The 16,611-nt window shown below is 41.7% G+C and overlaps 1 protein-coding gene across 6 annotated transcripts in view; it reads right to left on the bottom strand.

Moving 5' to 3' along the window:
• The window catches only part of ARHGAP32 (Rho GTPase activating protein 32), a 191,520-nt gene that overhangs the window by 6,709 nt on the left and 168,200 nt on the right, over nucleotides 1–16,611 (bottom strand). For all 6 annotated transcript variants that reach the window (XM_061166684.1, XM_061166693.1, XM_061166721.1 and 3 more), the window contains 10 exons: nucleotides 15,694–15,796; nucleotides 14,206–14,350; nucleotides 13,671–13,753; nucleotides 10,867–10,974; nucleotides 10,252–10,397; nucleotides 9,426–9,621; nucleotides 8,029–8,174; nucleotides 5,237–5,308; nucleotides 2,109–2,981; nucleotides 462–1,435 (listed from right to left, as the gene is read on the bottom strand). In XM_061166684.1, the coding sequence (XP_061022667.1) occupies nucleotides 462–1,435; nucleotides 2,109–2,981; nucleotides 5,237–5,308; nucleotides 8,029–8,174; nucleotides 9,426–9,621; nucleotides 10,252–10,397; nucleotides 10,867–10,974; nucleotides 13,671–13,753; nucleotides 14,206–14,350; nucleotides 15,694–15,796 (2,846 nt within the window). The remainder of the gene's footprint in view (nucleotides 1–461; nucleotides 1,436–2,108; nucleotides 2,982–5,236; nucleotides 5,309–8,028; nucleotides 8,175–9,425; nucleotides 9,622–10,251; nucleotides 10,398–10,866; nucleotides 10,975–13,670; nucleotides 13,754–14,205; nucleotides 14,351–15,693; nucleotides 15,797–16,611) is intronic.

The following is a 16,611-nucleotide window of genomic DNA, read 5'->3' as shown; positions in this document are numbered from 1 at the left end:
AAAGTTCTAAGACACTGTCATCTCTGATATTTCTAGAAAGTTGGTAAGGCATAAAGTCTTCCAAATGTCCTGAGACTATAGCACTTTGGTTATGCAGACATGAAAAACTGGCAGAGATGGTTGGACAACTTGCCCAGAGTCACACTGAATCAGTGAGGGAGCCAGGAAAACCCCACAACTCTGACAGCCAAGGGCCAGCTGGACTCGTGCGCTCACAATCTCTTTATAAAAGGAGAGGGTATAGTTAAACCACAGCCACGGAGAAGCTGCTGCTTTTTCAGAGAAAAGCCAGCATCAAGGTAAAGGCGGATCCTAATCTCAACCAGGAAGTATTTCATGGAAATCTGCCATAGGACTTAAAAAGAGATGTCAGGTCTCATTCGAGGTAACGGCACACCCTGATGGAGAGTGGCACACCTTTGGAAAAACACTGCATGCCACTGACCCGCCCCACTTCTTACCTTGTGGGGATTGGTTAGTCCTATACTGGCTGTGGTCTGTACCTGCCCCAGGACCGGGGGCTGCTCTGCGGGTCTCTGGGAAGGAGGTAGGGGTAGGGGACGGCTGGCTCGTTGAGCACGCTGAAGGGTGGCGGTTACATACTCCACTGCGCTGGGCTGTTCCGCCACCTCCCAGCTGGCTTCGCTGGCGCTCGCTATGGCCGCTGCTGGAGCATGCGTCACATACGCCAGGGGGGCTGTGCTGGTGTTCTCTTCGGGGGACCCGGAAGGAGGGCAGATTTTGTCCCTAGGCAAATGAGAAGGGGCGGGACTTCTGTCTGCAAGTTCTGAAGGGTGATGGGGCTTATCCACGCTTGCACCAAGGTAAGAAGGAGGCTCATCCCCACTGTAGAAATGGAGCTGATCCTGTTCCACAAAGGAGACGGTCGGCCCACTGGTCTTCACAGACTGGTCTTCAGGGAAAGTGATGAGATCATCAGAGTTTGAGTCTGTCAAGGGAACGGAAGTGACTCTGGCCTTCTCTGGGTCCCCAGATAGATAGATTCGATGTGGCTGATCGCCTGGTAGGTCTGCCGGGGGGGACTGCCCCGTGGAGTCCGTGGCGCTGGAATGGGTATAGTCCCTGGCAGCTGCTGTGTCTGGCACTGGCTGGTCACCGTGCCCAGGGCCCTTGTTCTGGAGGTGGGGCTGCTCTGCTGGCCTGTCGGTTTGGAAATAGGCTTTCTCGAGAATAATGCTAGAGTAGGGAGCAGGCGATCTGTCCTCGGCTGCGGCCACCGCTACGTCCCCGCAGTGTGCACAGGCCGCCGGGCACGTGCCTGGCCTCTTCAGTGACTGGGTGGAGGCCTGCTGTGCAGACTCTGCTAACGCCAGTGCCAGCAGGCGTGCCACATTTTTCGGAGGCGGTGGCGGTGGGATAAGAGAGACTGAGCTTACAGGAACGGAATCCTGAGGGGGATCATGTGTGTCTGCTCCTGGGGGGAAATTGGGAAAAAAGAAAGTGAAAAGGTAGCTTGTGTTATCCTACATGGAAAGCCAAACATTCCCCCATTTGATCACTAAAAAAAAAAAATGCCTTCCGTATTTCAAAATGGCCATCCGCAATCTTCTATCCCACATGCAAACACTGCAGAAAACACATCTGGTTCAGAAGGAAAACTAAACCAGAAAGTGTTTAAGACTGCAGTCTCCTCTGGGTTGCTACAGAGATGGGCGAGGCGGGGAGCCGGTCCCTCATCCGGCTCAGAAAAGACTGCTTAGCAAACAAGCTTCAAGTGCTTGCAGAATGTTATTAAGAATACTTTTTTACATTTGATGGTGTAGGCTGGCTAGTTAACGTGTAAGGCTATAATACTGATAATTTTATCAGAAGAGAAATCAGAATCAAGAGCTATGAAGCTGTGCAAAAATCATCCAGGAATTCTGACTGGACAAGAGCACTTTATCAAGACCTGAAGTAGGACTGCTGGCCCTTTGGGGGATGTTTTGGCTGACTTTAATTTAGGGCTTTGAGTCATCAGCACCACCTAGAAGAAAACATTCTCTTTGATAAAAGGCTAGCTGTGGAGTCAATTTCTCTCCTAAAAGGCACAGTTGGTGGAAGATCCCGCTTAGCTTAAAGCAAGAATGGAGGAAAACAAATGGTACCTGTCTGAGTCTGTCCAGAAGGTACAGCCTTACTCTGACTGCTTGAGGCAGGCTCCTCCTTTCCTGGTGAGTCTACGTCTGCGGCAGCCCCCTGCTCCGGGGGCTGGGCTTCACACTCACACCCTTCCTGGGCCTCTCTCTCGTTTGCTTTTCTCTTTACTACCTGGGTGGGGGATCTATTTATGATATCACTTTCTTCACCACTTTTGTTCCAGGCTACAGAAGGTGCATTTTGAGCTGCCGTGTTTGCGACGGGGCCGATGACTTCTGACACCCGGGCGGGAAGGGTCACTGAAATGGGCTCGGATATGTTCAGAGAGGGTGATTTGCTTATCTTCCGTCCAATCTTTGGAGAGAAAGCATAGACGACCTTTTCGGTGAACGAGGATGGCTTTGATGCTTTCTCTTCAGTTGGGCTCAAGTCCAGGGTGAAGAATGGACTCAGCTTCTCCTGAAGAGGAGACACAGGTTCAGAACTTGCAGTGCTTCCTGGAGTCTGTGACTGGCTACCGCCTGTTTCCGTATCCTTCTTACTGGTACTCTGTTTATCCTTGGAGTAGCCCAAGGAGTCTAAGAAGGAAGCCCCGCTCTCCAGACATTCTGATTCGGCCTTAGGAGGACTGCACTGAAATGACATCGGATCAAAATCCAGGCTGGCTACTCCAATGTCTGGTGGGCTCAAGTCAACATCCTCAGCTGAGTGCGGAGACACAAGAGCCGGAATGTGCAGCAGCCCGACTTCCTCCTCACTTCCGTTGTGGGGCAGGTTGTCATAGGAGTTGCAGCGGTTCCCCAGCATCTCGCCATTAAAAGAGGCGCTCAGGGCATCACTGCTAGATCTGGGTCTTCTGGGTCGGAACAGCTTGGAGTCGCCTGGCAAAAATGGGTAGCAGTGTCAGAATATGAATGTCCCAGGACACACGGTGCCCTATGAGTCAACTACTTAGTACAGCAGAGATGCACTACATACAGTAAGGAAACGCAACCGTCTCTTGGGGTGCACAGATGGAACCCCCAAAGCAAACACTCAATAACAGACTCACTCGATACCATCAGAGGCAGGATGCATTGGATGGTTTCCATAGGAAAAAGGACTCAGAACTCTTAGATTCTGTTACCAATTGTAACATGGACTCTTGTGACTTTGGGCAAGTTTTTCATTTCTTTTTGTCTTGTTTTATCACTGACTTCACACATGACTTGTGAGGTACAACTACTCACTTTAAGTGGTACTTCGGATAGGCAACAGAAAGAGGGCTTTTTTTTTTTTTTGCTTTATTCTTTTGTTTTTGTGGGGAAATATCCTCATACCCACATTTCTACAAAATTGAACTTCTCAAAAAAAGTATTTATATTTAGTAAAGTATGATTTTATATTTAGTAATGTATCCCTTTCAGATATTTAAAAATAATTTTATTTTTTTCTTCAACAAGAACAGGCTTTAAGCTTGTCAGGCAGAGGCCTTAAGAGTGGTAATAATATTACCTTATTTTATGATATTGCTAAACATCCAACTGGTAAGAGAAGTCCTCTATCTCAATCTCATTATTCTGTTACAGTGATGACCCATAGTGATGAAGTACCATATAGAGACACTGTCTTAACACAAATACATCCACTAATGTGTTGACCACTTATAAAATTAATCCCTACTCAAATTTTATTTTCACCTCACTACAAGCACTTAGCCAGTCCACTGCACTATTTTTCAGAACCACTCTCAACTGCAGTGAAATGGAAAATCCCAGAAAATCAGGACGATGGCAGACACCCCACTGACATGAAAGGCAGGGATTTGTTGAATCCCTAGTAGAGCCATGGGTCAATAGGGACCTGGCAGTTAGAAGTTATAAATGAGGATGAGAAAGTTGACCGGGATGAGGACACCTCCGGGAAACTTCAGAAGAGCACAATTTGAAAACCAACAGATTAAGAAAAGTCTGCAGGAAATCAATGCAGCTCTCGATTATTTCTGCAACAAAGCCTTCTTCCCATCCTCCCACACAATCCAGTCTTGATGTGGGGGAAGTCCTATCTCCTGCTGCCTGGTTTTGTCAAAGAAGTTCTGCCTCCTTCCAGGTCAGCACTGATGTAACCTTTGTTCATTCTGGAAGTTAGTACAGAACTGCAACTGTAACCCGACTTACGCTAAATGGAAGCTTAAAAAGTTATTTTCCACATTTTTAGTTTTGTCCAAGTTGCAATCAGATCTTTTTGTACTATTAACCGTAACATGTTGGTCCCCATTTTAAGCAGATTCACTTTCAGTTGCCTTCTCCTGGTAGAAAATCATCCTCAGATAATGAGGGCTATCTCTAACCAGTGATATATGAGATTTAAGGTCACGTTAAATTTGCAAGACAAAAAAGGTCACTGGTCTGAACATCAATACTGCTTAATTTTATACTCTGTGACAAGCACTGTGCTCTCATTTTGAAATATAAAGAAATACTCTTAACACCATCTTTTACTGGGCGTTAATAAACATAAATGGTTAACTTAAAACACTTTACCTACTTTTATGTAAACTGAATCACAATCATGTCAAAAGTGAAGAAATTAAGGACTAGTACCCAGTCGTGTCCGACTCTTTGCGACCCCGTGGACTGTAGCCTACCAGGCTCCTCCGTCCACGGATTCTCCAGGCAAGAATACTGGAGTGGGTTGCCATTTCCTTCTCCAGGGGATCTTCCCAACTCAGGGATTGAACCCAGGTCTCCCGCATTGGAGGCAGACGCTTTAACCTCTGAGTCACCAGGGAAGCCCACCATATTAAAGCATCAATGGACAATACTAAGCAGATACTAGTATTTTGAGGCTTCCCTGGTGACTCAGGGGTTAAGAACCTGTCTGCTAATACAGGACACATGAGTTCGATCCTTGGGTCAGGAAGATCCTCTGGAGAAGGAAATGAAAACCCACTCCAATATTCTTGCCTGGGAAAGCCCATGGGCAGAGGAGCCTGATGGACTACAGTCCATGGGGTTGCAAAGAGTTGGACATGACTTAGTGACTAAACAACAACAGTAGTATTTTTAGGAAACTATAATCTACAGCCTATTTATTAAGCAGTATATCTGTTTATGAAATACATTCTAGAATAAAACAACTGATGCTTTAGTCTTACCATCGACTGCATGGAGAGAAGTAAGAGACTCTTCACTTTTAGCTGAGCGGAGGGTCCCTTCTGCCCTGCCACCTGAAGAATCAAAACCAAACAGTGTGATGTTTTATTCACTCTTACATATGTAGTGAAAGGGGACAGTGTTTTTCTATACATGTATTTAAACTTTCAAGAATGATTAGATTTTTACAACTGTATTCAATTTTGCATTTTATATAATGTGTTGTACTCTTCTCAAGTGGTTTCCTATGTGAAAAAATCTCTTTTCTAAAAGAATAATAAACTTCAGAATAGAGATGAATTTTTAAACTTGCTTTTATATTTCCTAAAGACTGGTATATCTTGAGATGATCTCATACTGAATTTAGAGTGAGCCCTAAATCCAATGACTGGTATCCTTTTAACAAGAGAAGCTGCAGAGAGACAGAGGAGAAGCCATGTGAAGACAAAGGCAGAGACTGGAGTGGTACCACCACAGCCAGGAACACAGGTGTCCCCAAAGCTGTGAGAGGCCAGGAAGGATTCTCTGGATCCTTCAGAGGGATCATGGCCCTGCTGACACCTGGATTTCAGTTTTTAGCCTCCAGAACTGTGAGGAAATAAATTCCTGTTGTTTTTAGCCAGTCTGTCTCAGATGGTGAGACAAATTGGCTATGGTAGCCCTAGGAAACTAACAGAGGTCGTTTAATTAATTATAAGTGTTGGATTTATTTGTGAAATATCCTCATCCTCTTTCAATCTCTGAGCAAAGCTCAATGCTGCTGACATTTCCCTATAAAGCCCTTCCTTCGTGATACTCGCTGGAAGGACTGATGATAAAGCTGAAGCTCTAGTACTTTGGCCACCTGACGTGAAGAGCCGACTCACTGGAAAAGACCCTGATGCTGGGAAAGACTGAGAGCAGGAGGAGAAGGGGATCACAGAGGATGGGATGGTCGGATGGTATCACCGACTCAATGGACATGAGTTTGAGCAAACTCTGGGAGATGGGGAAGGACAGGGAAGCCTGGCGCGCTGCAGTCCACGCCAGCACGCAGTCCACGGGGTCACTAAGAGTCGAATATGACTTATCGACTGCACAACAACCACCGTGTCTTCTGTCCCTGCCGAGGGACCATTTCTTCTCACTCTCCTTCGTGACAGCTCTGCCTCCTCCACCCTCTAAACACTGCTTTTCTCCAGGATTCAGCCTCCAACCTGCTTCTCTCACCCAGGCTTTCCCTTGGCCATAAAAAAAAAATATCCCTAGGGTTCTCACCCTTGGTTTGCTGATGAGTTTCAAATCTGTATTTCTAGTCAGATTAAACCCCTTTATTGAATTCCCAGCCCCCAGTACTAATCACCTTTTGGGCAGCTCCAATTCACTGCGTCCAAAATTAACACATCATTTTTCTTTCCAAACCTACTCCCTTCAGGAATAATAGCAACTCTCTGACTATTTAATCAACACCTGACAATGACCTTTCTCATTCTTCACAACCATTTTTCTGCCCACCCTGTCGATTCTGCCTCATAAATGCCTCTCAAATCTATTTCCCACTCCTACAGCCACTGCTTATTGCAGATGCTCTTCGTTTCCTGTCTGCATAGCTATAACTGTCTCCTGACTTACCATCCAGACTCCAGGCTTATCCTCTTCCTGCACATTCCCCACACTGCTGCCAAAGTCATCTTTCTTAAACCCAAACTTGATCATGTTACAGACTGCAGCCATTGAGTCACACCCAAGGAATGCAGGACAAAACCACACCTCCAACAAGCACCCTGGGCCCCTGAGACCTGGACCCCTGTGTGTACCATCCCACCCGTATGGTCTTCATGCTTCCTGCTCCACACACCAACACACACTCTGCTTACCACTTCCCGAAACACCTTTCTCAGTCCCTTGCTGGTCAGATGAATCCCTACTTATTGTTCAAAACCCAAGTCTCCAGTTCTATTTCCTGACCACCCACCTCTCTCCCCATAGGAATTGACCACTCCTGCCATAAATGCCTCACATAAGCCTCAATTTCAATAGCTATGATTCTGCATGAAATTTATTTTCTTACAGATATGTCCCAAGTAAGACATGAAGGTTGGGAGCAGTGTCTTAATTTTCTTTCTTTCTGCAGAGGCTGCTATCAAAATATCTAGCACATGCTTAGTACATGATTGCAAACTGAAAGAATGATGAATTAAATGAATCGAATGCTGTATTTCTAGCATTGCCTGAGAAGTAAACACTAACAGATTCAGAACCTGTTAATAGCAGTAAATTTAAATGATTTTTAAAATAGCAGTACTTTCAACAACACAGAAATAGATTTATCTATCCCATAAGATACTCTCATTTCAACCTATCATCTAGGAAAAAGACACCTTCTTTGGTTATAAGATTTAAAACTCTTATATACATGTTGAAACCTGATTTCGTCATTTCTTAGAAATCTATAAATATGTAAGATTAACAAGTTTAAATACCACAGCAGTTACTTTTTATTACCAACCATATACAAACTATATTACAAATAGCTGTGAATATTTAAACACACCGACACTATATATAATCTGTATAGTTTCCAAAGAAACGGAACTTATACGCACTTATATATACTATGTATTTGGGGATAAAGCATTGGTAGGGGACAGTTCACCCGTAACAGCACAATGAGGACACATCCTGTTGGCGCCTGTGACAACAACATGCTGAGTGTGTGTCCTGGTAAGAGAAGAGCCGTGTGACAGGACGGGCGGTGCAGCCCCCACGCAGGCCGCTCCTGGGCGCAGAGGCACGGGAAGGCGTGAACACTCACCTTTCAGAGCCATGGCCTTCATCTCGGAGGGCTCACTCTCGTTACGCTGCAACTTCCGTTTAGAAACAGACGAGGATTTCCCCAAGTTGAAAAAGGAACGCCAGCTGCCCACGGGAGACTTTTTCATTTTATTTTGAGGCCTCCTCCTAGGAGAGAGAGGAAATGGTCTACATTAAGACATCCAAGAGGCTACCTTTCCTCACTGAAGGTGAACACGTGATGGAAAGAGGCAAGCAGCCGGCAGAGGCACGGCGGACCCAGTCGACACCCGCCTTCCACAGAGCCCGTGCCACCCAGTACGGCTGAGCTGCGCCGCTGAAGCAGGAAATGAAAATTAAGCGCATGGACTTGAACAGTTGTCACCAGTTCCACAAAGATAACTTCACCAGATTTTCATACTGAGAGCTAACCTCACAGTCTGTGAAATAAGTGAGAATAACACATATTTAGGAAGAGGAAATATTAAATCTCCAAAAATAAAACAGAGTTGAGGAAAATGATTCTAGGTGTGGGTAAAGAGAATTAAGCCAAAAAAGAAGCAAAGCACTAAGAAAAGTAACTAATATAAACTGAATGCCAGGCACTATGCTAACTGGTATACATGGTATCTCGTTTAAGTTCTATAAAACGATTTGAGGTAGGTACTATCATCATCATTTTAAGTACTATTCTCATTGTACAGCTGAGGGAGTAAGAAGCAGAAGTTTAATGTTGTAAAACTAGTAAATGATGGAGTCAAGGTTGGAACCCAGGTCCGCCCAGCATCGACACTCTTGATTACTATTCTATAAAGAGGTTTTTGAGGAAATTATAGAGTAAAAAATTCAAGAAGCTGAAGACAAACTCAGAATGACAAAGTAAAAGAGTATGTTCTAACTTTCTGTTGTCAGGACATTTCGGTCGAGGGAAGTGAAAAGAATTTAGAAAGGTATACTAACATATGGAAATGTACTTCTATGAATACTACCCAACCCAGGGAGCTGAAATCCTGACATTCTTATGGAGCAGCCAGAGCAGCGACCTGAGATCAAAATTAACTTACGGACACTAGCCTTCTCACAACCAGTAAAGAAGTGACAGAAACCACGTGCTCATCGTTTCTTTAGAGAAAAACAGAATCAGAGCTGGAGAGGACGCTGAGAATGTGAACAGCAGTGGTTCTCAGACTCCGTCAGTGTCCTCCCCAGCTCTGATTCTGTTTCTCTTAAGATCTGATGCAATGCTTTTTGATAACCCTTCGCTTCAGTTCCCGTGAAGTAACATCCACAGTTGAATGAACAGGTTTTTCTGGGACTGACAGAATCAATTTAGTAATACTAAAATACCAAAGTAAAAGAAAAGAAAACAACAAATAGTCATGAAATGCACAATTTTAAGGGGGACCAAATGAATTTTACCTTTCGAGTGGGAACTCGATTATGGTATGAAATTTCCCCTGGAGTGCAGCAGGTCCTTCTCCTACTTCAATGTATTTATTTTCGGTCACAATTGGAGAATTGACCTGAGCCTGTGTTCGCGCCTGGGCTTCCTCCAGGGTCAGCAGCTTGGTAGATGGAGACGAGACCAGCAGGGACTTAGGTCTTGATAGAGAAGCTTTGAAAAGGAAAAAAAAAAAAAAAAGCAATGACGAGACTCAAACTTTCTGACGCGACGGAAAAATATAAATATCCATGAGTGTGTGCATAACAATCTGGTTACCTGTCTATCTATCTATCTACCTTTCTGTGTTGTTTTAAATTTTCTTTATTAAATTTTTTAAATGGCAAAAGTAACCGAGTCTTATACTGAGGAATAGAAAATTACATACTATGTTATTAACAGTGATAGACACAAGTATAAAATTCCTTAAGTATTTAACTAATAATTTACCTATTTTCCTTTCTTAAAGGTTTGCAGACAAGGCCTAGAGTCAGTCATGCATTTTTAATTTTGGGAGGAGTTTTTCTTCTGCTGCCCTATATTACACTTTTACACACATCAGTAATAGGTGACATGATACACTTTTTATGCTCCCTGAAGTTAGATCATGGTAGGTCTAATATTTAGTATTCACTAAAAACACATAACGGAACTGCTAAATTGTGAGTGTTGGGAAGCAGATAAAAATTAGCTGCTCTCTTCGGCGACAGATTTATTAAACTGCGATGAGAGACGCTGTTCCCTGAAGTGGGTGGAGGTTTAAAGACACGTTTCCGGCGGGGAAGAGCGTCCATGCGGGCCTACCTGCTCCTTCCTGAATGACTGCGTTGATCTTCCCACTGAAGAGCACATCGACATGGTTGAGGATGAACTCTACAACCACAGACTGAATCCTCACTTCCATGAAAGCTGCTGTCCCGCTGAAGCAGGCAGATTCTATCTGCTTTGATCTGTGGGGTAAACGACACTACCATCAGAGGGTCCCCAGAACAGTAGTCTTGAAGAGCATTATCTTTCGGTTTGTGTGTAAATTACAAGTGAACCACAGGAAGAAAGCACACTTTGACAGTGCCTTGGCTAAACCTCGACCGCCTGTTTTAAAGAAGACGCTCATGAAAACAACAGATCAACTTTACTTTTAAAAATTATCCTGGGGACTTCCCTGGTGGTTCAGTGGCTCAGACTCTGCGCTTCCAAGGCAGAGGGCCTGGGTTCAATCCCTAGTCAGGAAACTAGATCCCACGTGCTGCAACTAAGAGTCTGCATGCCACAACTAAAGATCCCGCGTGCTGTAGGTTAGACCCAGCACAATCAAATAAATAAATATTTCTAAAATAAAAATTCTCCTTAAGAGAACACTGAAGAACTAGACTGTTACTTGATTGTTTCTACTTTAGGTTTGAGTCAAATGCAACTTACCTTAGCAGGTTTGGAGCCCAAACGATTGCTAGGTTTTTTGCATGCATATTTGTGATGGAGCAATAGTCAGCTAAAAGAGACAAGTGTCTCATTAGGAACTCCAGTGTTCTGGAAAATGAAATGCAACATATTAACACAAAGAAACATCAGGTAGTAGTATAGAGCAGAAAAGCTCCACTAATTAATCTGTAAGTTTTCAATGGAAAAACGGAAAAAGAAACCCTATGGATCCCAATCTAAGTTTTCTGTTGCCTATAAGGTTTAAATATTATTATTTATACAGAACTGTCAGAGTAATATGGATTTTATATATAGTAATTACATTCACAGAATACCAAGAAAAAATTGTCTCAGGCAGATGCAGTAAGAAATGAAAGTTTTTGATAGGATTCGCTCAGAAAATGAAACAGCCTTAGTTTTGAAGAAATCTTTAGGAATATTTGTTCCTGCCTGTTACACATCTAGTTTCAGGGACATCAGTGAAGTGAATCCTCCAAAAATCAGTTTCCAGACAAACGCTATCATGAAGTCATGGTATTCTATTTGCAGCAGATAAGCTAATGAGAGAATTTAAATTTTTCTTCTATAAAAGAAAATGACAAGATTTCACAAGCCTAAAAAGAGTTAAAAGAAAAATTCCAGCAGGTACCAATGGGGAGACTATTTGAGCAAATAACAAGCTCTTGGAACAGAAAGCTTACTCTAAATCCTAATTCCTGGTTTATCTTATACATTCTCAAGTGTGATTCATGTAAACAATTTTTTTATATATAGAGAGATTTAACAATAGGGCAGAGTATCCTGGAAAATAATGATCAGCTTAAATATAAGTTAAGTTAGATAAACATAAGGTATTACCGATACATCTCTCAAAATGTCCTTACCTTATAGGGATTAAAACTATTAAAGACAATAAATGGAAGATAGAAGTTTAAGAGTATTATTTGAAACAGCAATGAAAGTTAAATTGTGGTCGACGTTTGAGTCTTCAGGATTCAGATGAGCCTGACAGTGACTCAAGAAGGAAAGGAAGATAAGCCGCCACATGAGGACGAAACAAATACTGTGATAAGGAAAGAACAATTTAAAACAAAACCAAATCCATGATTACTGGTAGTATTTTCACAGAGAGGAGAGATTATACACATAAAGTAGAAACATTCAGAGAAATGAGAAAGAGAGGGAGGGAAGGCAGTTAGTTCTTAGAATTCAGTGTTCTTAATCATGAGACGGTTTGGAGGAAATCCATACGTGGAAACTGACAAAGAAAAGGTAAGAAGCTCAAAAGAGTTTAGTTCAGTAGATAAAAACAATTCTAGAAAGAGAATAAAGAAAAGGGATGAGGTGTAAGCTGCTGTGAGAACCAGCAAGGAAATAACACAAGAAAATTTCTCAGAAGTTTCCAGAGGGAGAAAGCCCAATGAGTGCCCAGAGCAAAGAATGAAAAAGAGCCTGCTCCAAGATGAGTCACCATGGAAACGAGCCACTAGGTAGGTTCTAAATTTAAAAGCATCCGAAAGGATTTAAACAACGCAAAATAGGTCATACTAAAAAAGCGGCACTCTAACTGGTATCAGACTTTGCTGCAGCATTTTTGCTTAGATGCCAGTGGTGTAATACCATCAAAATTATGGGAAAATACTATTGACAGACTAAAATTCTATAGCCAACTGTCAGTCAAAAGTATGAGGAGAATAAGAGCATTTTCATAACAAAGTCTCCACATATACACCTCCCACACACCTTTTCTCAGGCAGTTACCAAAGATGGACACTAGGAAAGCAGGGAGTGGACCCGGGGAAGGTGACAGGCAGAGGTCCAGAGGAGAAGGGGTCTAAGTCAGGAAGGAAGTGATGAAGGGAGGTTCCAGGAGGAGGGAAAGAGCCAGCGCTGCGTGGAGGAGACCTAGCGAGAAGCACTCTGGACGAGTGGCGGGACTGAAGCCACCACAAGGGGTGTTTTCATGGGGAAACGTTTCTTTTAAAACGGAGCTTGATATGTTTAAACACAACTGAGAGAATACCCATCATTCTGTGACAGAGTCAGGAGACAAGCTAGCGATAACAAGAAACTCAGCAAACCCCAAACAGGCCATCACTCCATGAAAAAAACAAGGTTACTCCAGAAGGGGGAAAACAGTCTGGTATACTATTAGATTGGGCTTCCCTGGTGGTGCAGCGGTAAAGAATCCACATGCCAGTGCAGGAGACATGGGTTCAATCCCTCAGTCGGGAAGATCCTCTGGAGGAGGAAATGACAACCCACTCCAATATTCTTGCCTGGGAAACCCCATGGACAGAGGATAAAGGAGCCTGGTAGGCTACAGCCCATGGGGTCTCAAAAAAGTTGGACGTGATTGAGCATGCATGCACACATGCATACTATTAGATGTAGTTTTAAATAACAGTTACATAGATACAGCAATGTAGAAAATCAACACTAAGCACTCATAAAACCATTCTAGGAAGATGAGAAAATGGGCTATGTGTGGTTGTGTGCCAGTGGGGGAGAGGAAAGTTACACTTAAATCCTCCAAACTATTTCCAAGAGTCCAAGTTAACATACAAATTAAACTGGGCTGTAAAAGTAGCAACAGAAGAGAGGGCTCCTGGGCACCTGCTGGATGCCAAGCATGGTGCCCAGACCCTGGGAATATAATGACAAATATAAACACAAATGTATGGAAAAATGGAAGTTTAAACAGTCAGAACTCCAAGGAAATTTAAACAGTTAGAAACCCCAGGAGCCCATGTTCACACAACTGACTTCTACTTTTGGCTGGCATTTCACAGCACGTGGTTTACCTGTAGTGTGGAGGAGGGAGTTGCTGGATAACATCATGAATTTTTATCAGCCTTTCTTCATCTGTTGCTGCTGAAACAGCATCCTGGAACAATCATAATGCAAAATAAACTAGTAGGCTGTGTTGGTAAAAATGAAAGTTCTTCACTTACAATTCAGTTTCACTTTGAAATTCATTGACCTTGCTCTTTGGCACCGAACGATGAGGAAAAACAATGTAGTACCAAGGAAGTAAACTTTGTTCACATGCTATGTGGATGCTGAAATCTAATACCAGACAATGTTTTAAAAACTTTATGATAACCAACATATAACCAAGGGTTATCGTAAGATTAGTGGCTCAAAGTCAGAGACTGAATGGATGAAAAGGTGCAAACAGTGAAGACTGTGGACCAACTAGCAGTAAGTGTTCTTTATCAATATTTTCTCTTTAAAGGAGCTCTTTTATTCATATAACTATTTCTTTCATGGGGAAATCAACTTAAAACCACAGCAAAATTGCAAACAGAACTTGACTTAAATGTGACTGGTACTCACAGAAAATTTCTCATATAGCTGGTAGGTGAGTAGAGGGTTGGGGAGCTCTCGGAAGTACAGCTTACACAGGGAGCCCACGGAATGGATGTCTTGGACATAGGGTTCTTTTGTCAGGTCGGGAACATGTTCAGAGTCAAATTCATGGCTAAAAAGATAGAAGAGAGACAACAAAACTAATTTTTTTCCAAAGAAAAGCAAATATGACTTTAAAACAGAAAGAAAAGGTCCAAAGTATTAACCTCCAGCTCAGTGAGCAAATATTTACTTCAAATGACTGTATTTCACAGAAGTTATTCAGCAGTAATTGAATGTCTGACTATGAGACAAGTGTTTTTCTAAGTAGAAATTCAGGGCATAGTTTTAATATTAAAATGGACAGATATCTCTGAAACCTGTGTGAAAGAGCAGCTCTTACCACACAGATCAAAACATAGGACTTCTAATTCCTAACTGTTTAGATGCCCAATATTTTGGAGGTTCTGAAAACTAGAGTTGAATGGCAGCTGGTCTATGAAAAACTATGTGCAGAAATTCCTCAGATGCAAGAAGTACAGTTCAGGAATGTGCTATGATAGAGGGATAAGGAAGACAGAAACAATATAAAACAATTCTCTGCCAACACGGAAAGTAAAACCCACAGCATTAAAGAATGAAATAAAAACTGTGCTCAAAACACTAAGGCAGATTAAGCTTATTCTCCAGGAGGTTGACTAATATTAATCTAAGACAGGAGGCCACTTGTCAACTTAGAGGATTAATCTGAATACAAGATTTGATGTATCTGAAGTCAAAGACTGTACTGTCTTCAGTACCAGAATCAATTTAAGTATTTTCCAAACATGTATTCTGAAAACAGAAATCAACTCTGTGGTCAATTTAGAATATTAAAATCCTTATAGAATAAGGGCAATTACCATGTACCACAGTGAAAAATAAAAGATAATAACATGTTAAGAACAGACAAGAATCTAAGAGATTAAGAAAAAGTTAAAATTTCTATTGGTGTAAAAGATACCACTAATTTGTCTCTGGGGGTCGTAATGGGAAAGGATGTGGAATATGTGACACATACACACTTGAGCACATGCTACAGGACTTGGGTGAAAGAAGATTAGAAAAAGCTTCATTCTTATTAAAAATAATAATAAATAAACAGGTTCACTCTTATCAATTTAATTAAAGAATAATTCTATTATAATGTAAATTTTCATCTATCATAGTTGTCACAGGTTCAAATTCAATTTTTAAAAATCTTCAAATATTGCAGAGAAAATACAAGTATTGAGATTAGAGGCCATGGTTTCTGACACTACAAATGAAGAAATGTCAAAAACATACACAGAGAACAATATAGATACTGTTTTTTACTTTATCTAAACTATCTTACAGAAAATAGTGATTATCAATGTAAGTGACTTAATTTTGAAACTGTTTCATTTTAATGAATTACAGTAGGAATAAAAAAGAAAAAGCCATGTTGGGTTTTACCGTAGTCTCTGGATATTGGAGGCAACGCCAGAGAGACGATATATTCCATCCACAATGCCATATCTCTCGATGAACGCTGTGCAGCTTTGAAGAACCTGGGGCACTAGAGAGAATTTTGGAAGACATGGATTAAATTGAGAGTATTCAATGGAAACAAAGTCACAAAAAGTAAGAATGTCTTAGCAAAATGAAAGTTGCAAATTAAAACTATATGGAGTGGAGATTAATCTACCACAAAAAATGATAAGGGCATATTTATGTTAATTTCACATCTAAACTAGATAACTGGTTCCTGAATAATCAAGATTGGCTCTATGCTGTTACACTGGGGTAAGTGGAAGAGTTCATTAACTTTTGGGATACTTTCTCTAAGATCTTCTGCAATAGACTCATTGAGATTATATTAAAATAGCAAGGTGAACTGTTTAGTTCTAACATCATTCTAGATTCAGCTACTCAGCTGAATTTCATACTCAGCAAATGGATATGCAAACTTCAATGTTTATCCCAATATGATAATTACCTACTTTAAGTGCTTCAATTTTTCACCTTTAAAAGTTTCTTTTATCTTTTCATAGTTAATGGTAATTCTAATTATATCCAATAAACATCAAGGTAATGCAAAGGTCAAAGTTATTTCAAGTAAATGGAATCTTTTAATTTCCTGCCTATCTTTATATTAAAATTACTGACTTTTGACTCGTTAGTATCAGCAGGTCATGAAACGCACTTCAACAAAAAGCAGGAAGAAAAGAAAGGCTCTCTGGTTACCTCTGAACAACTGACACAAACAGCCAGCTACTCTGGGCTTATGGTCTAGAACAGAACACTCAAAGCTTATGAGAAAATGTTTTTCTAACCAAAAATCTACAGTAATTGAAATTTGAACTTCATTTATATTGCATTGCAGATTGATGA

Source organism: Dama dama, chromosome 2 (genome assembly GCF_033118175.1).
Source record: "Dama dama isolate Ldn47 chromosome 2, ASM3311817v1, whole genome shotgun sequence".
Classification (NCBI taxonomy): Eukaryota; Metazoa; Chordata; class Mammalia; order Artiodactyla; family Cervidae; genus Dama; species Dama dama.
The sequence above is the reverse complement of the archived record's forward strand: the minus strand, read 5'-3'. Positions and strand labels throughout refer to the sequence as shown.